This window comes from Drosophila montana, unplaced genomic scaffold, assembly GCF_035044405.1.
Source record: "Drosophila montana isolate Dmon_TW-CO22-7 unplaced genomic scaffold, ASM3504440v1 contig_3282_1, whole genome shotgun sequence".
NCBI lineage: Eukaryota > Metazoa > Arthropoda > Insecta > Diptera > Drosophilidae > Drosophila > Drosophila montana.
The window spans coordinates 441,165-459,323 of NW_026998166.1; the positions used below are offsets into that span (position 1 = coordinate 441,165).

Below are 18,159 nucleotides of genomic sequence, written 5' to 3' on the forward strand. Positions count from 1 at the left end.
TTTAAGTAGTCAATATCCAAAGGAAAGTAGGCATTGGGGTCGAGTTCCACACCAGAATGTTTGCTTGGTTATGTTTCTTAATAGAGTACTTCATATAATATATTAAATTATAATAAAAAGTGGAATCATATTGAATATAGCAGGCAACATACAAATAATACAACCCAGTTGGGATAAAACTCACCCCAAAGCCCGTTCAAAAAAACTAGGCGCCTAATCCAACTAATTGACCCTTTAATACTTTACGAACAATAGTCGTTTCTACTAGAATATTCAACTTTTTTTAGGAACTTTTTGCTAGTATTATTTCTTTTCTCTTAAGCACAAACCTACCCTCAAGCACTGCCCATATTTAGAAAACTTCTCAATTTTTCGGCACTTTGAAGTGCCGATCCCACGCTTGGCACAATAATTTCCCATAGGTGACATAAGGTGTCGATATGTGCACATAAATTAACGTCAATTCACATGCCTTAGCTATCAGATATCATCGGCTATAGAAGTATCGCACACAGCTCGCAGGTCCTGTGACAAATTGAAGCGCATGCGTTGACTAATGAACTGCTGACAAATGAAAATGTCACAACAGAGCGACAAATGAAGCGTATTAAATGGAAATGTTGCGCTCAAATTATTGTGACATCGAAATGCACTAAAAAAATCAAGCACTAAGACAAAGAGACACAAGCAACTATAAACTTAAGCGGGGACTAACAAATACCCTGTAAGAGGTTGAAGAAATAAAAGGCAACTGAACTGATAAGTACGCACTAAATAATATTTAAAAGAAGTTAGAATGCTCTATTTAAGCATACTTCACTGGGGAATACCCTGTATTTGAGTGTGGAGCACACTAACATTGTGCTTAAAATTTAAATAATCCAGAAAATATTTTATAATATTAACAACAAATATTATCAATACATAGAAAACAAATTTGATTGAAGGATAACTTTTCAAAAGAAATTTATGTATTTCTCTCGTGTCAAATAATACCCCTTGTTATTGTGGAATAAGTGCAGGGTATTATAAAATTAAAAAGACAAAGAAGCGACAACAGCAACAAAATGTGGCAGACAGCACGCCACCGGAGCAGCTACTTGCAGCAGATGTTGCACGAAGGCGATAGTCGAGACAGAAAGTTGGACAGAGGAAGAGTGGGAGGCAGAGTGTGAGGTACGACAGAGGAAATGAGGAAGCGTATGGCAAATACGGATACCTACCCAGTCGAAAACCGTTGAAGCCCCTCTATAATTATGCGATCAAGGGCGCAGTCAGCAGCAGATCACACGCCAAAGCCAAAGCCAGAGTCAGGGCCAGAGTCAGAGGCAGCCTCAGAGTCAGAGGCAAAGCCAAAGGCAAAGCCGCAACCCACGACCGCAAATGATGCTGGTGCGAGGCGCTCGGCTCATCCAATAATGTCATCATAATCAGACGAATGACCGACCCAGGCATGTTCCCACATTGTGGACGCAGCCAAAGATCATCGTGACAGCAGCAAGGGGCATGCGTCAGTTGCAAGGGGGAGTTGCATTAAGTGAGGGATAAGCATTTCAGATAGAGTCAAAATAATAAAAAATAATGTGAGTGTGTGCGCGTGCGTGAATGTCGACAGAGAGTGGGAGAGTGTGTGAGAGAGAGACAGAGAGAGAGAAAGACAGCTATAAAGATCCAGTGAGGGGCAGACTTAGAATAGAGTGAGAGAGTGAGCGAAAAGGTCAACTATTTAATAAATCCAACGAATTTGAACCTTTCATGAGGGCAGACGCCCATATGCCATGTGCATTGTTTTAAAATATTTTCAGGGTGTAAACAAAACATGTGCGTGCAATGTGTGCACAAATGTTGAAGCGAGAGCAGCAGAACTTTCAAGAGAGAAGCGAAAAGAAGCAACTGCCCAGCATCAGTCAGATAGGGGATCAACAGGATGTCTCATAAACAGACAGGGCCTGACACAACTTGTAAACCCTTGTAGAGGGTATTGAAATTTTGTCATATAAATGTGTAACGCATAAAATGCGACATCTTCGAAACCATAAACTATATATATTCTAGATCAGCATCAATAGTCGAGTAAATATAACCAAGTCCGTCGCTCCATCCGTCCGTTTGTCTGTTTCTATGCGAACTAGTCTCTCAGTTATCTATCAGCTATCGTCTTAAAACTTTGCAGAGTTTTGTCTTTCTGTTGCAGGTAGTACATATGTCGGAACCGGCCTGATCGGACCCCTATATCATATAGCTGACATAGGAACGATCGGTCGGAAAACAGATTCTTGTATGGAAAACTTTTTCCTTCATCAAAATATCTGAACCAATCCCGGCATGTACTAGTTAAACCATTCTGCTGCTATATGAGCCAAATCCTATCCAGATCGCACTCGCATATTATATATCTCTTTAGGATGAATCGGTCGAAGAATAAGTCTTTGTTTGGCAAAATATTCTGTTTTCAAAGATATTTAAACGAAACTCAGCCTCTGAGGCTTCACTATTCTCACATAAATTACGATGGTGTAATCCAAATGTCTGCAAGGGTATTAAATCTTCGGCGTGCCGAAAATATCCTCACTTGCTCGTTTAATAACAAGAAGAGACAGCCAAGCTGAGGCGTTGCGAATCTGAAGTTCTGCGAGGTGTTGAGACAACGCAATCAATTCTTATCGACACAAACATCGCATCGAGCCGGCTTTGGTGCCAGAAAAAGCAATTAAATGTTAACATTTTTTGTGCCTGCGCCATTTATGGAATTTTAATGAGCCAAATTATGCTGAAATAATTTTCATCAAACAAGTGGCGCAAAAAATAACCCAAAAAAATAAAAGAAAACAGAAGTTAACGAGAAGAGGCAAAAGTCAAGTTGAGCAAAGAAAAGAAATTCCATTCGCGCCAATGTAAATAAACATTTTTTTTTTGTTATTTTGTTGTTGTTGATTCTATTTTGTTGCTGTTGTTGTTGCGGTTTGCTTGGTTGCATCTTCTAATAAAAAATAACAAAACGCGCCATGAATACAAAATGTGGAAAATACATTCTCCGGAATGCTACGAAACCGAAGCAAGTCGTGGCGATTGGGCATGAAAATTTAATGCCCAAATATTGCGAAAAACATAACAAAACAATAAAAAGCAGTTGCAAGCTTAAACAAACATAAAATTTGAAATTTTTTATTATTTTATTTCTTGTTGCTGCATCTAGGAAATATGACAATACTTTAGACAGCAATTTAGGAGGAGAGAAGAATGGTTAAAAAAGATAGTAAAATATGGTTTAAGTAATTTTATAGTAATTTTACTTGTAAGTTATTTTATGTATACAAAAAGATGGTTCCATAATTCAAACATAAATAGTTCTCTAACTTTACTTATTTATCAATAATGAAAATAACTAAATAATTTCCGGCTGCTTACCTTATTTGTGGAAAGTAGAGTCGAATATATATTTAATATATATGCATACATATTTCGCCATTGCAATTTCTTATATAAAAAATATATAAAAACAAATATTTTCTGAAAAAAAGAGAATAAAATTAAGTAAATTAATAGTGAAATTCTGGTTATGCAGTTATATTTAATAGTATTTTTAACTAAGCATACTAATCTTTAAAAAGCAAGAAATACTGTTTCTACTTATTTGGATTTTAAGTACATAAATCCATAAATGTTGTAATCTTTTTAAAGAATATTATGATCCTTATAAGTTCACGTACGAAATTGGGCTGGCATCTATGGTACTCAATCTAAAGGTCAAAAGTGTTTCTTAGCACACGTTTTGTTCAGTAGAATGCTTAGCCATGTTAGCTAATTTAACGAATGTGTTGAACGTGACAGTAAGCCGTGTAAAACCATTTGGTTACATTATGTATTATCCACGTACTTAGCCCGGGCTTATGATATGCATATCTGCACTAATATAATGCCATAATTCCATTACAAAAACTTTCGTAGACCAATTCAGGCACACGTCAGGCACTCGTCCCGTATTGTGGCTGAGTGTGTGTGCTTCCGTTGTCTGCCTTTCAACTTTACATTAAAACATTTATCTTCATTTCACAAGTAACACAAACACACACACACACAACAACAAGAATCGGGCAAGCAATGGTCATGTCTGGGACCTGGCTGTTACCAGCTCAGACACATGCTCCTGGCAGCCGAGCGGGTTTGACCCAACGGCAGCGTGTGTATCTCATTGCTAAGGACATGCTCAATGCTGACACTTGGGCTGTGGCTAATACCGGCAACTGGCAACTGGCAACAGCAGCAGCAACGTCATCATCAACTTCATCATCTACACAATCATCATCAGGCAGCTACAGCTCCTGCTCCAGCTCCTGCTCCAGCTCCAGCTCGAGCTCGAGCTGAGCAAACAAACACGCTGGCCACATCAGAGGGCGTTGTTGAGTGTCCTGCCTGGCATCCTGCTGGCTGCTGGCTGCCTGCTGCTGTCTCTTCATCTCCCACTCGCATTGTCTGACAGTTCCTGTGGTTTCACACTCGAGTCGCGTCACGTACATGTCGTACTATTCCCAGCTCCGGAGAGTTACCGTGGCCAGCTTTGGCCTCTGCTCCATTATTTTTGTTCGCGCTCAAGTGGCGCATTTTGTTAATGCGTATTTGTTATTTATTTATATATTATGTCAAGTGCTCTCTAAAGCTAGAACACACTGCTCATTAGCTTTCAAGGTGGTCTAAAAAAATTTAAGCAACATAAAAAAGGACAGGATATATTTTCATTTACTTTTTCTGATTTATTTTATTTATCTTTACGCCAGTCCGCTTTATTTGAGAATTTCTTTTTATTATTTTGAATGTGAAATAGATAATATTATTATTAAGCTCAATATTTATAAGCATTGACTTCTGGCTCAGAATATCACCTATTCACAAGTTCGGAGTTCCACCTCGGTCGATCTTTTCATAATAGTTTCACTTAAACTGAAGTCTCACTCTAGAAAACTTAGGTTGGTCTCGTATACTTTATTTATATTCTATATAGGAGCTATATAGAAGCTATATTCTATATAATCAACATCTGCAGAAATCAAAACATTCCAAAAACATTTTCTAATAAGTGTTTTTTGTTTTCTTCTAAGCTTGTTTCCATGACAATAACAATTTATTCTTTTGAGAAATATTTGCAGCATATATTTTTATTGGTCTTTGAATTATTTTGAGAAGTGTAAGCCCAGCTCAAGTCCATGAGGATTTGTTTTTTAACAGGCATTAGCTCTCTTTTCAGATACCACCGAAAAACTGATCTTGTCATGCTTGTGGCTGGATAAAAGCTACTAGAATTTTGTACGGAAAAACTCCTCTTCTTTTCCTCCTTCATATTCCACTCTTTCTATATTTAAAAAAAGGCAAAAAATCTGATTTTTTGATTTCTCGCATCTACCGCAGGAAATCATGTTATGAAATCATTTTGAAGAAGTGTAAGCTGTCGCTTTTGACTAGCCCGCTGTCTGTTTGTTTGTCTGTTTAATTTTGTGAATGGCAAACTTTACACGCTTCAATGCGAAAACGTTTTGCTCCACTTCAAAAAAATGTAAAAAAAAAAAATTGTAAAATCTAAAGAAAAAATAATGCAATAATAAAAGTTTTTGTCAGCCATTTTTTTTTTTTGTGAAATACGCAGTTGAAGTAATTTAACGGAAGCAGTTTCAAGTTCGACAGTTAAGAAATATATATATAGAAAATTTCCGCAGACTTTTGGGAGCCACAGTGCGAACGAGTAAATGTGTTTGTGTGTGCGTGTGTACTCTCGGGAAATAATGGTAAAGCTAACAAATAATGACAATTGATATGTCGTCTGGCATTGATGTGGTTTGTGTGCGGAGCGGGTGTAAAATATTTAAGCCCTAGCTGCAAACTTGGCTAACTGGCAGCGAGTGAGTTGTTTGGTGTTGCGGCTTTTGTTCATGTGAGCATTGAAATTGAATTAGAACTGCAAACGCTTTTGCGTTCATAACTTTCTTAATTAAAACTCAATTGGTGAATGCCTCGCGGCTGAAGTCGAAAACAATTCCTTGACATTTTCCCCAGGCTAAGCTGCTGCTGCTGCAGTTGACTCGACTTGACTACAATATAATGTCAACGCACAATGTAAAAACATATCTTTGGCAACTTGAAAACTGTAAAGTGAAATGCTTTTGCCGGCAAAAGGTAAAACACAAGTGCGTATATTCCTATTATTTGGCAAAGCTTCTTAGGGGGGCGGGCAGCGCGGCTATTTGAGGCTTCGTTTCAATAGCCTATCGCTAACACTTATCTAGACAGCTTGCCAGCAAGAACAACAACAACAGCAATAACAGGAGACAGCAACAAACTCATAAAGCCAAACACGAAGCCAACTGCAACTTTTTGCAGCTTCTTCGACTTGTTCTAGCCCGAAGAAACAAAAACCCAACTAAAACTGCTGCGTTGTGGCAAAACTTTCTTAATAGATTTTTGCCCAGCGATAAAGTTTTTCTCTTTTTATTATTATTTTTTTTCATTCTCTCTTTTCTGTGTGTACAACTATTATTGCAACACACAAGCGACTGCTACTCAAAATCATATTGTACATTTCCCATACTTTCTTGCTCCTGCCTCTGCATACTTGGCAAATTCAGTCCAAGTTACAAAAATTGATTTTCATTTGTGCAGCATCTTGACTCTGCGCTCTCTGTGTGAGGTTTAGTTGCTTAGACAAAGTTTACTTAACGCATGTGTGTCTGTCTGTGTGTGTGTGTGTGGGTGTGTGTGTCTGTCTGAGTGTGTGTGTGTGTGGGTTGAGTGTTGTAAACGGACGAGAGAAAGATAGAACCTTAATTGGCATGGGGAATAAGCGTCAGTTATTGTTGACATATCATATTCGAAACTATGGACACGTCCAAAAGTTGAGAAATGTCTAGTCTTATGCCAAGCAACTTTGACAGCCAGTGTTGGAAATCGGGGATAGTATAACTTAAAAACGGAGTAAAACTGTTTGCATATTTATTGCCTCTATTAAGCATTCACTTCTGTTTTGACCATGTATGAAAATAAATAATAATAATAAATATGTATAAAAATAAAAAATTTATACAATGGAAAATGACAAGAAATTGTGCTGTTTTAAACAAGTTTTTTTTTTAACAGCCAGTGTTGGTAAGTTATTTAATTGAAAAACTGTTCAACCTATCTCCAAGTGTTAGCAACTACATATGCTTCTATGAATATCTAATTCACAATTGAACTCAACGTAAGTGTTGGTAAATTTGCTGGATTCGTACTAAAGCAAAACCCAAGCTCTGCTGTGGTTTCGGCTAGTGTTAGTAAACGTGCGGTAAAAGTAGGATAACCGTTAGCTTAGCTGTGTCCTTTCATTGTTAACCAATTAAATCCATTGCTAAGTCCGTGTTCTTTTCCCATTTTCAACACTCCATCAATTCTGTCGGCCACCTCAACATATCTAGCAGTAGCTTAATCTTCATTTTCCTGTTGGTTTCCTATTAAAATGCCATGCATCAAACCGAGAACTGAGAGCTGAGTAGCTCTAGCTGCAGTTTGTCCTATCTGTATTTTTATTTCTACTATTTTTATTTTTTTTGCTGCTGTCTGCCTTGGTGTCTGTCACAACTCGCACGAAACTCAATTAGAATGAGCGAGCTAGGGCAAAGAACTGACTACAACTACTCCACATGCACCCACATCTAGACAAACAGACACTCAGGCACATGTGCAAAAGGATGCGGCTAATCCAGGCCGAGTTAATCAACAACAGTGAGAGCGAAAAAACAACACTCATAATTAGAGCTATGGGAACCAAAAAGTGGAAGCTAGCAAAACGGAAACTGAAAAGAATTAACAAAAAAATAAACAAAAAAAAAGGGAGTCCGCCACAAGAATTGCTTCCGAGTGCAACTTTTGATTAGCCAGCAGCAAAAGTTGTAAATGCAAAACTAGCCAATGTTTCTGCAGGCTCAAGTGCAAATGAAGCGGCTTTTTCTTGCGCTCCATTTAAGAATTTAATGCCAGCGAGAAATTCACAGCTGCATTTGAGGGTTGCAGCAACAACCAACACGCCTCATGCCTCATGCCTCACGGGAAATGAGTTCTTGATGGCCTGCCGAGGACCACCCGGCAAATAGTTGTCTCCTCGCCAGAGACAATTGACCAAAAGTTGTCACTGTTGCCAGTTGTCAAGTGCCTGCGGCTAATTAAGACTTGCTCTGTTGCAGTTGCAGTTGCGTCCGGTGCCAAAATAAATTAGAGTTGCGACACTTGAACACGTCGGCATCTGCCTGGCCCGTTCACATGCCCAACGCACAATCCGACCCCTTCGCCCCTCAACTGCTGCCACCCCGCTCTGCTCGTACCACTTTCAGCTGTTTTCAATGTCAGACGCCGCCGCCGCTTGTTGTCTGTGGCAAATTTATGTGTCTGCATTTTATTTTGGCGCAACGAATTTTCCCCCTTTTTTTAACAATTAGCAAAAAAAGAGGAAAAACCATTTAATAAATTTGCATGGGGCATAAACAAAATGTTGTTGTTGTTGCCACTCAATCGCAGCCATCCGGAGTCATGTATTTTGTGCTGTGCAAATTTTAACTGCAAATTGATTATAAATTGAATGCCTCGCATAGCAGATGGCACAACAATTGCAATTTATGGCGCGGATATGCACAAAACAAATAAAAAAAGTGAATATAAAAATTCATAAACATTAAAGTGAAAGCCAATTAATGTTGGTGCATTTGCGATTGGAAATGCGTTATGTGAAGAATTTCAGCCCATAAGGAAAACCTATTAAAGGCAAAAAAGCGTAAGGATTAAGTTAAGTATTGGTTAATATTGCGATAACAATTTAATGATAGTACGTAAAGTAGAAAAAAAAGCAGTTTAAATTGTAATAAGCCATTTCGATAAGAACAATATTAAAGATAAGCTTAAGCTTACAGATTTCCTTTCCTCTTTATTTAATTTTCATAAGCTGAACCAAAATATCCAAGCATCAATTTAATAATAATTAAAGCTTTCATGTGCTTTCAAACCTTTCTATGTGTAACTGCTTTAGACAATATAAGCCACATTAAGTGTCTACAAAAACATAAAAGCACATTAAAGCTCGCAAAAAGGTTTTTTTTTAATGTTTAAGGTACATTAAATCCCACTTAATGCATTTATTTTATGTTTTAAGTCATATTAAAGCTTTATTTGAATATTTGAAGTCATATTAAAGCTTTATTTGAATATTTGAAGTCATATTAAAGCGCATTCAAAGCTTTTGTTTTATGTTGAATGTTACACTAGAGCTTTATTTGAATGTTTGAAGTCACACTTAAACTTGCCGAAAGCTTTTAATTAATGTTTAAAGTCATATTAAAGCTCCCTATTAAAGCTTCTATTGAATTTTTTATGCTACTGGCCCAAAATTTTACAGTGTTTACAAAGTCATCTCTCCCAAGTCTCTTATAAGATGTTATAACATTATAAAATCATATTTTAGTTTACTTAAAGCTATGAGCTTGCCGCGACAGACGAGCTCTCGATTTGACACATAAAAGAACTGATGATAAAAATATAAATATTTAAGCCTCCAAATATCGCACAGTTTTTGACACATAACCTTTTTCATATTTAATTGCACTAAAAGCCTTATGCTTCAATTAAAGATATTGCATATTCTAAACGATATAAACGTCAGATTTAAGACATTTGCTCGTTTGCTGCCAGCGGACGGCGAATCCACTTCTAAAAACTATGCAAACTGTAAATGCCAAGGACATGGCTGGGCCACAGGAGCAGTGCATAGCGAAAAGGAAAAACAAAATATGGCTAAAGCCAAACCGGTAAAAATGTCAAAGTTTAAAAAAGTCAATTGGCCTTCTCACAGCCATTTTCGTTAGTTTTTGCCAATACACACACAACTTGAAACAAAAACAACAACAAGCAACAAAAAGCAACAATAAAATACAAGGCACGAGAAACAATAAAAAACATAAACGCGAATTGACTGGAGCGTGCAACAACAACTACAACCATAACAACATACAACAATAACAACAAACAACAACCGACAACAACCAACAACAATAACAATGGCATGGAATAGCTCTTATTGCCATGACCACACACTCGAGCCAAAGGCGAACCACAGGACCCAAAGAACCAGGGCCAAAGTGATGGAAGAGGGCGCCCTGCCCAACCGTGGTTTGGGTACGTGCAACAGCGAAAGTTAAAGCATTGCGAAAGCTTTTATGCAGTCAGCCAGACACGAAAAATATAAATAAAACTTAATTAATTATTAACAAGTTTTGGACGGTTACAGCTGGCGATCTGCCAGCATCGAAGTACCAACCCAGCTGTCCAGATGCCCGAGTCCTGCAATGTCCTGCCAAACAATAGCCATGAACACTTAAGCGTTTATTACTTTGCAAGCCGTGACCTCTCCCTCTCTCTCACTCTCTCCCTCTCCCTTAATCTCTGTCTCACTCTCGCCCTCTTTATGCCTCGCTACCTGTCTCGCTTTGCGTGCTACGTCAAAAAGTTGCTCATTATTCGACCAGAACGAGCTTTGGGCATTAGCCAAAAGTTTTTTTTCGTATATCCTACAAGAGAGCTGAGCTCGTGTCTAAAAACCTGCCTCCAGAGCTTAAAGGCATTGAGAACAACCTATCGATAAATAGTTAGTATAATATTATTCTCTTAAAATCCTAGATGACTTTGGAAAAATATTTGCTTTTCATAACTCTTACGATTGCCCATCAAACCTAAAATCGGTTATTAAACTAGAGTATAAAGCAAAACATGCTCTGAAATCGTAATTCAGTTTTATGTTTTCTATAAACGGTTACCAAAATAGAGTAAAAAAAATTATAAAAGTTCTGAAATCGATAATTATTTAGTTTTGTACTTATTAAATTTTCGATAATATTCAAATCGCTAAATATATTAAATCGAATGTTTTTTAGACTTAAAATCAAAATCGATAAATATCGATTTACAAATTTGATTTGGAGACTAAGATTATAGAGACATAAAATTGGCCCTGTAGCTTCTCGTCTATCATTCCCTGACAAAGTTTATTTCAGTTTTTATTAGCTCTCCAAGCTAACGCTTCAAATCGATTTATATCGATGCGATTCTTTTGCATTGAAACCCAAACATATTAGAAATTGTAAATAGTGAAAATTTTAAGTAACTGTGAATTTTGTATTTATTACTCCAAACATTATATTATATTTTGCCAAAACTATCGAATTTAACTTTCGCAAAACTATCGACACTCGCTCAACTCTAACCTGAATATAGTTTAATTCCTGGCCCTTTGGAATGATTTTATTTTATATTTGTTTTTCTTTTTAAGCTTTATTCGAGTGGTTTTAAGTGCTCTGAAAATAAGTCGCCAGAGCTGCACTTTGTCGATTTTGTTTGGCTGCGCATCAATTCGATGGCTCGATGGCTAATGCGACCGGCTAATTGCCGAGTGGTCGACTAGTGGTCGAATAGGTGCCGGATCCAAAGTGTGGAAATGAAAAACTGAACCTAAGCTCAGAAATTAGGCTAATGTTGGGTTCGTGCGCGTAAAGAAAATAGAAGCTAAACATAAAAAATGAATTGTGCATAATTGAAGCGCCGCGGCAAAGCTCGAACGGAAGTTGCTGATTGCAATTTGATGTTAACAGCAAATTTAATAATTGAGGAAGGTTTAATTGATTTGGGGAGAGAAAAAATAATAAACAAACAAACTATCCGGTTACCTAATGAGCTACAACATTGAGTAACGTTTTCTAACCAACCTATTAAATTAAGCTTGGGGCCAACATAATTATGAGTCACAAATATATAGGTGTGGTTCGGCGAAATGTGCTGGAAATTAAGCAAAGTAAAGCAAATTTAATGTAATAAAATTTAATAAACATATAAATATAAAAACTAAATTCAATAATAAGTAAATTCATAGTAAATATAAAAATATAATAAAGATATAAAAAACAAATAAAATTAAATAATAAATATTTTGCCAATTTATAGAAATTTTTTAAAACAAAAAATCTTTTTATAAAACGAATTTCTTCTAATTTTCTTTCTTCTTTGCTTTTAATCTTGTTTTTTCACATGCCGTGATCTATGTTCTACGATCTATACACATTTAATTGGAATCCAATTTATAAACCACCGAAAATATATTATTCGAAAGGGCTCCCAAATTATAGAAAACCTCAATAAAAGAGAACTCTGACGTGTAAAAATGTTGCCCCAATCAAGCGCCCAGCGCAAGTGTTAATTGTTAACTTTTAAAGCAGAAGCACAAAATGGGGGCGTGGCATTTTCGTTAATTTACTTAACATCAAAACTCATTTGATTATCTAAATTGTAGCAATTAAAATTAATTTCCATGCCCGGCTGCGAGCGACTTTTTACAGCACATCAGCCATTAAATGCAGTGCAGAGGGCGAGAAAAACGCCTACAGATACACACGCACACACACCCACACATACACACACACTCATTTTAGAAAAAAGAAGAAAAATGAAAAGCGGCCGCCGCTAAATTGAAAGTGAAATTAATTGCAGAAGCCTTGTGGGTGCTTCTTGAGTGTTGATTGCTGCTCTGCAACTGCTGCTTCTTCTTATTTTGCTAAAGTTCAAGTTGAATAGCGAAAGAAAATAACAAGATGACACAGTTATCTTTCGAATGACGAAGCTGAAATGACCCTGCCTATTGCATACCATATACTATCATATACATGATTTTCATATTAATTTTGATATATTTTTCCCATCGCAAAGTGAAGCTATAAACAAATAATTTAAACAAAAATAAATGTAATATCAAAATTAAGTTGTCCGAATCCTTGTTCTGTTAGCTTTATACATATATCCGATTCTCGATGCCTGCAACAAGTATATGGAATATATGTATATACATGGCAAGTTTTATCAAAATAGTTTCAGGTTATATTTATATATATTAATATTTTATTTAATCGAATTGGAGCTACTGCCTTTTTATGCCTTATCCAGCGTGTGTTGAATTTTTAATACCCATTGCAAGCGTATTCAAAGTTCTTGACTTTGCAATGCCAGCATAAGAAATAAACAAGCGACCAAGTTGAGTAAATTGCATTCGTTTGCCTGCAAAAAGTTATTTAATGATTGCATTATTTATGGAACTATGGAGTGCTGGCAGGTCTTTCTCTGGCAGTCTCTCGTATACTCTATTCTCGTATCTCTTGAATAGAACTATGCCAACGCGGGCCCTAGAAAACTTTTGCTTCATTTATCAAATTCATTTGCAATGCCCAGTATGCTGTTAAGCACTGGCATCATATCATTTTTCTTGCCACATTTTACAAACTCAAAGCCGAAGTTGGTCAAGTCGCCGTCCATTGTAGTTGGTAGCGCACAGATTTCGCAGAGCCATTCAAAAGCGCTCAGCGTCAGTTAGTCAGTCGGTTAGTCAGATAGTCAGTCATTCAGTTAGTCGCTCAGTCAAGCTGCCAGGTTTTGGATTTCCGCGCCACTGACAACGACACTTGACACGACCCGAACTAACTGCGGCTACGTGAGAGCCAAGTCGCAAGTGCCTTTCCATTCTATACCCTTCGCAACATTCCTCCCTACACCCTCTTACTGCCATTCCATTCATTCATTCATTCATTCGCACATTCTGCGCGAACAAAGGCGCCTCTGGTCAGCCAACTGTTGACATTGCTAAATGAATGAACCTTAGTTGAGTTACAAAATATCAAAAACAAAACACTCAATTCGAGATAAAGCAAAAAAGAAAAACTAAAGGAAATGTGGTTAGCTATATAGATTTGTACTCAAAGCTGAACTTTGAATACACTTACTGTCGATTCATAAGGAACATGTATTCTTATAATTATATAAAGCCTTTTATCAACAAGATATTTTGTAATCATTGTCAATAAAATCCACAATTTGTTATATAATCATGATTGAAATTATTTCATTATATGATATTATACTATACATTTTGGGTTCCTTTTTAAATAACGACCACAATCACACAAGCTGCCTACAGACAAGTTAAGATACTTGTTTTAGTTTTAATAGTTTAGATAAGTTTCATAAAGAAGGTTAACTAAATGCCGGCAAAGCTCACTTTACTTGCGGTAACTTAATGAGAAATAAATCAAAAAGTTGTATATATTCGAAATAATTTAAATTTGACAAGTTCCTTTATGTTCTTCTTGAAATAATTCGAAATACATTTTTACCTAAATACTATATATGTATGTATATGATTAGCTTTAAAATAAATTTGTAAGATGGATTAATTTAAATCTAAAAAGTCTCTTCATATTCTTCTTCATATACTTCGAAATACTATACCATAACCTATGTAGTTCCAATATTAATATCTAAGGACTATTGATTAACAAAAAAACCAATGCTAATTGCATTAAGCATTCGCTAATCATGAGATTAAAAAGGGAGCAAGAAAATATCTTTCTCGAAACAGCATATAACTAATGGATAACTATAGGCTAATAATGTCTTTTTCATGGCATAATATTCATAATACCCTCTCACTAGCGACATCCTAGCACAGAAATGAATTGTTTTTATAGTCTGATAGCGCATAGGAAGAGAAAGAAAAAGAAGCAGAGAGCTGATGACACAACGAGTGCAATCAAATGCATTAAGCGTAACGGTAACTGAGAACACCAGGATACACTTATCCACCTATTCCATACCCAAACCCCAACCCAAACCCCAACCCCAAGCCCCAAACATTTATCCATTTAACGGTGGCTGGCAAAACTTTTACTGCACTTTGCACGTAGCCGCAGTCGATTTTGTGTGTGTGTGTGTGTGTGTGTGTGCGTGTGTGTGTTTGTGGATTGAGTAAGGGCTTAGGATCGGTGGGGAAATGGTTGCAACAAAGCGTGGCGCAACGCAAATCCCATAAAAATGAAACTGGCTAAAGCAAGTTTGAAATTGCAATTTAATTTCGACCGCAAACACAGTCATGGACCAAAACCCGAACCCGAGCAAAACTAATGGCATCGACCCTAGCTGTGAGAACGTGCAAGAAGTTTTCCCCGATACCGGAAGGGGTTTACTAAAGTCTAGAATATGGACCAGGACAGGGCGTGCGGCCGCCATATTGATGGCCCGGCATGCATTATGCGTGGGGCGCGTGACGGGCACAAATGACCCCATTGCTAACCTTGCCAAGAGTCTTGGCTGTGCCCTGGGTTACCCCTCGGTTTGTTCCTTGTATTTGTTTGTTTGTTTGTCCCAAACTCCCCGCCTTCCCCAACTTGTTAGTGGCATGTGTGTCGCATTTATCACTGAATCGCATTTTAACCACAGGATATTTGATCTGCTGCCATTTGACATAAGTCTTTAAGGGCTTTCAAAGAGGGGAATTCTGAATTGTGCGGCATGTGGATACATTTGGCAGATGGTGTGTGTGTGTGTGTGTGTGTGTAGCATGTTGCAATCAAGCAAATCCATGGGGCAAACATGTTTGTTTTCAATGCTGAAAATCAATATACTGATAAACATATTGCATTGCCACCCTACGCTCCTTACAAGGGAATTGAATTATATTTTCCGCATGGCGCTGGCTCAAGAAAATCCACATAAAATTTACTTTTTCAATTTATAGCCCAAGTTTTGTGCATGCATCGTGGCGAATATGTGACAGGTGGGCAGCTAAATTGTATCCTATTTGTGGGATTTATTTTTATTTCAATAGAAAATCAATGTCTGCCACACATAACCCTTTTCTAAATTTATTTAATATAATTTAGTTATTTTATTTATTTTTTAATATTATTGTAGTCTTTATCATTATCATTATCAGTATACTTATCATATGCATTAGCATTAGCATTAGTATTAGCATTAACATTAACATTAACATTAGCATTAGCATTAGCATTAGCATTAGCATTAGCATTAACATTAGCATTAGCATTAGCATTAGCATTAGCATTAGCATTAAGCATAAGCATTAACATTAGCATTATCATTAGCATTAACATTAGCATTAGCATTAGCATTAGCATTAGCATTAGCATTAGCATTAGCACTAGCATTATCATTAGCATTAACATTAGCATTAGCATTAGCATTAGAATTATCATGATCACTACCATTATCAATATCATTATCATTATCGTTATCATTGGCATTATCATCATCATTATTATTTCAATAAAGTTATTATTAGATATTATTATAATTATTATTCGACATCATTCAATCTATCCCAAAAGATTTTGATACTCACAAAAAATTTTGAAGTTCAGTGACCTTTCCAATAATACTCGGATGTCGATATCTATATAAAATATGAAAATTGTAATAGTGCTGGTTGTGCTCACTTATATAGGTCGGGTACTTGGTCACGAAGCAGAAGATCATGATGAAGAGGATCTGGACAATCCGTATTATTTCAACTTCGGTAGCAAGACGACAATTTGTCCGCAAAACGCCAGCTGCTTGGATGGCAAACCGAATTTCCTGTGCGCCAAGGATCCGATGAAAGTGTCACCAAATTGCAAACGCTTTGTGCTCGTACCCGTTACCCCAAAATCCCGATCGAATATGGTGCATGTGCACAACGGATTGCGCAACAAAGTGGCCTACGACAAGAAGCTCTCTAATATGAATCTGGTCTATTGGAATATGCACTTGCAGCACATGGCCGAGCAGTATTTGCATCTGTGCCGGCCGTACCGGGACACCTGCCTGATTATCGGCCTTAACGGCTATCGAGTGGGTCAAAACACGGTGTTTGTGCCCCGCAAGCACTTCGCGCAGCTCAAAGAATGGGAGGGACGAATGGTGCGGCATTGGTTTTTGGAATTGGGCAGTATCAAGATCACATCGGAAGATTTACTCACGGAGCAGCTTAAAGGCAAAATGGGTAACTTAACCCAGCTAATCTGGCCGAGCTTACAATTTATTGGCTGCAGTGCAGCGATCATGTTTGAAGGCATCTTCATTGTCTGCTATTATTATCCGGCCGTCAACGAAAGCCTTAAAGCCCAGTTTACTTATTTGAAGGCGGACGAGAGCTGCGTCTGTCCCAATAATCGATACATATGCTCTCTGCTTTTCACCAGCCTCTGCGGTATTGATATCGAGGTGGGTGGCGCCTTGATAACTAAGTTCAGTGCGTGGAACATGTTCTTGTTATTGTTTATATTATTTATATTTTATAATTTTCGCTTTTCTCGTGTGTAACAAATTGAAGAACATTGGTATAGAATGGGATCGCTATTGCTTCTGTCAAGGTTTGGTTAAAAGGTCCGCAGATCAAACGAAGGATCTCAATATCTCTCAATAGTCTCTAGAGATTTTTATATGAAAGCTCGCCAAGCTAATTTTGTGTTTATTCTCAATAAGCTCGCCATTGGCGGAACTTTAATCGTTTCTGAATTTCTTAACCTTATAATTCTCAACCAGTTAAAGCAAAAACTTACCCAAGCTCCAACTGAAACTACTTTGAGCATGGCTTCTGCTCACAATTCAAATACACAGAGCACTCCAAATATTTAATTAATTTAATAAAATTAAAACGTAAGAGGAAATGCCCAAAAGAGCTTGTGCTATTCATTTCAGTTTCACAAGAAACCAATTGACAGTCAGTCAGACAGACAACTTGAAAGACACCGAACAGCACCCGGCAAGGGCGGGAGAGACGCATTCGATTTCAAAAGGAAACGCAAAACCCGAACAAAAAAAAAAAAAAGAAGATATATATGTATAAAGGGGGGCGCCCGTTTTGGCTTGTCTTAATGCCCGAGAAAACACACCCACGGAATTAGCAAATCAAGAAGCGACGGGTAACCAAAGCGAAAACTCGCCGAAAGCGTCGACTTTTCCAAGCCCCTAACCGCCAGCTCTTTTACCCACACTCTTCACCTTTCACACCCCCTACTCCCTTGGGAGCCTCCTACTGTCTGGCTCTGGGCAAAATGCTGTTTTGTTATTGGAGCATTTTCGGTTGATAAAACAAACGACGATTGAGGCGTGCAACTTCTTTTTGTAACCCCCAAGTTTGGGGGAAATTCGGATGGTAGACGAAAATTTGCTAAAGTTGATTTCGTGTGGGGTTCGCTCTCGTGTTAATATATATAATAAAATATAATGATTATTATGTGGTCTCTGGGCCCAGATGTGTTGGCAAAATACTTTCTGCAT

At 37.3% G+C, this 18,159-nt stretch overlaps 1 protein-coding gene and 1 long non-coding RNA gene across 5 annotated transcripts in view; both read left to right on the forward strand.

The window, feature by feature from the left end:
* Positions 1–18,159, forward strand: part of LOC135434232 (uncharacterized) — a 195,279-nt gene that overhangs the window by 137,739 nt on the left and 39,381 nt on the right. The gene's annotated exons all lie outside the window — the stretch shown is intronic.
* On the forward strand, positions 16,241–18,149 carry LOC135434212 (cysteine-rich venom protein tigrin-like). Its single transcript, XM_064690710.1, has one exon. It carries the CDS (start codon positions 16,303–16,305, stop codon positions 17,197–17,199), a length of 897 nt encoding a protein of 298 aa, XP_064546780.1. The 5' UTR covers positions 16,241–16,302; the 3' UTR covers positions 17,200–18,149.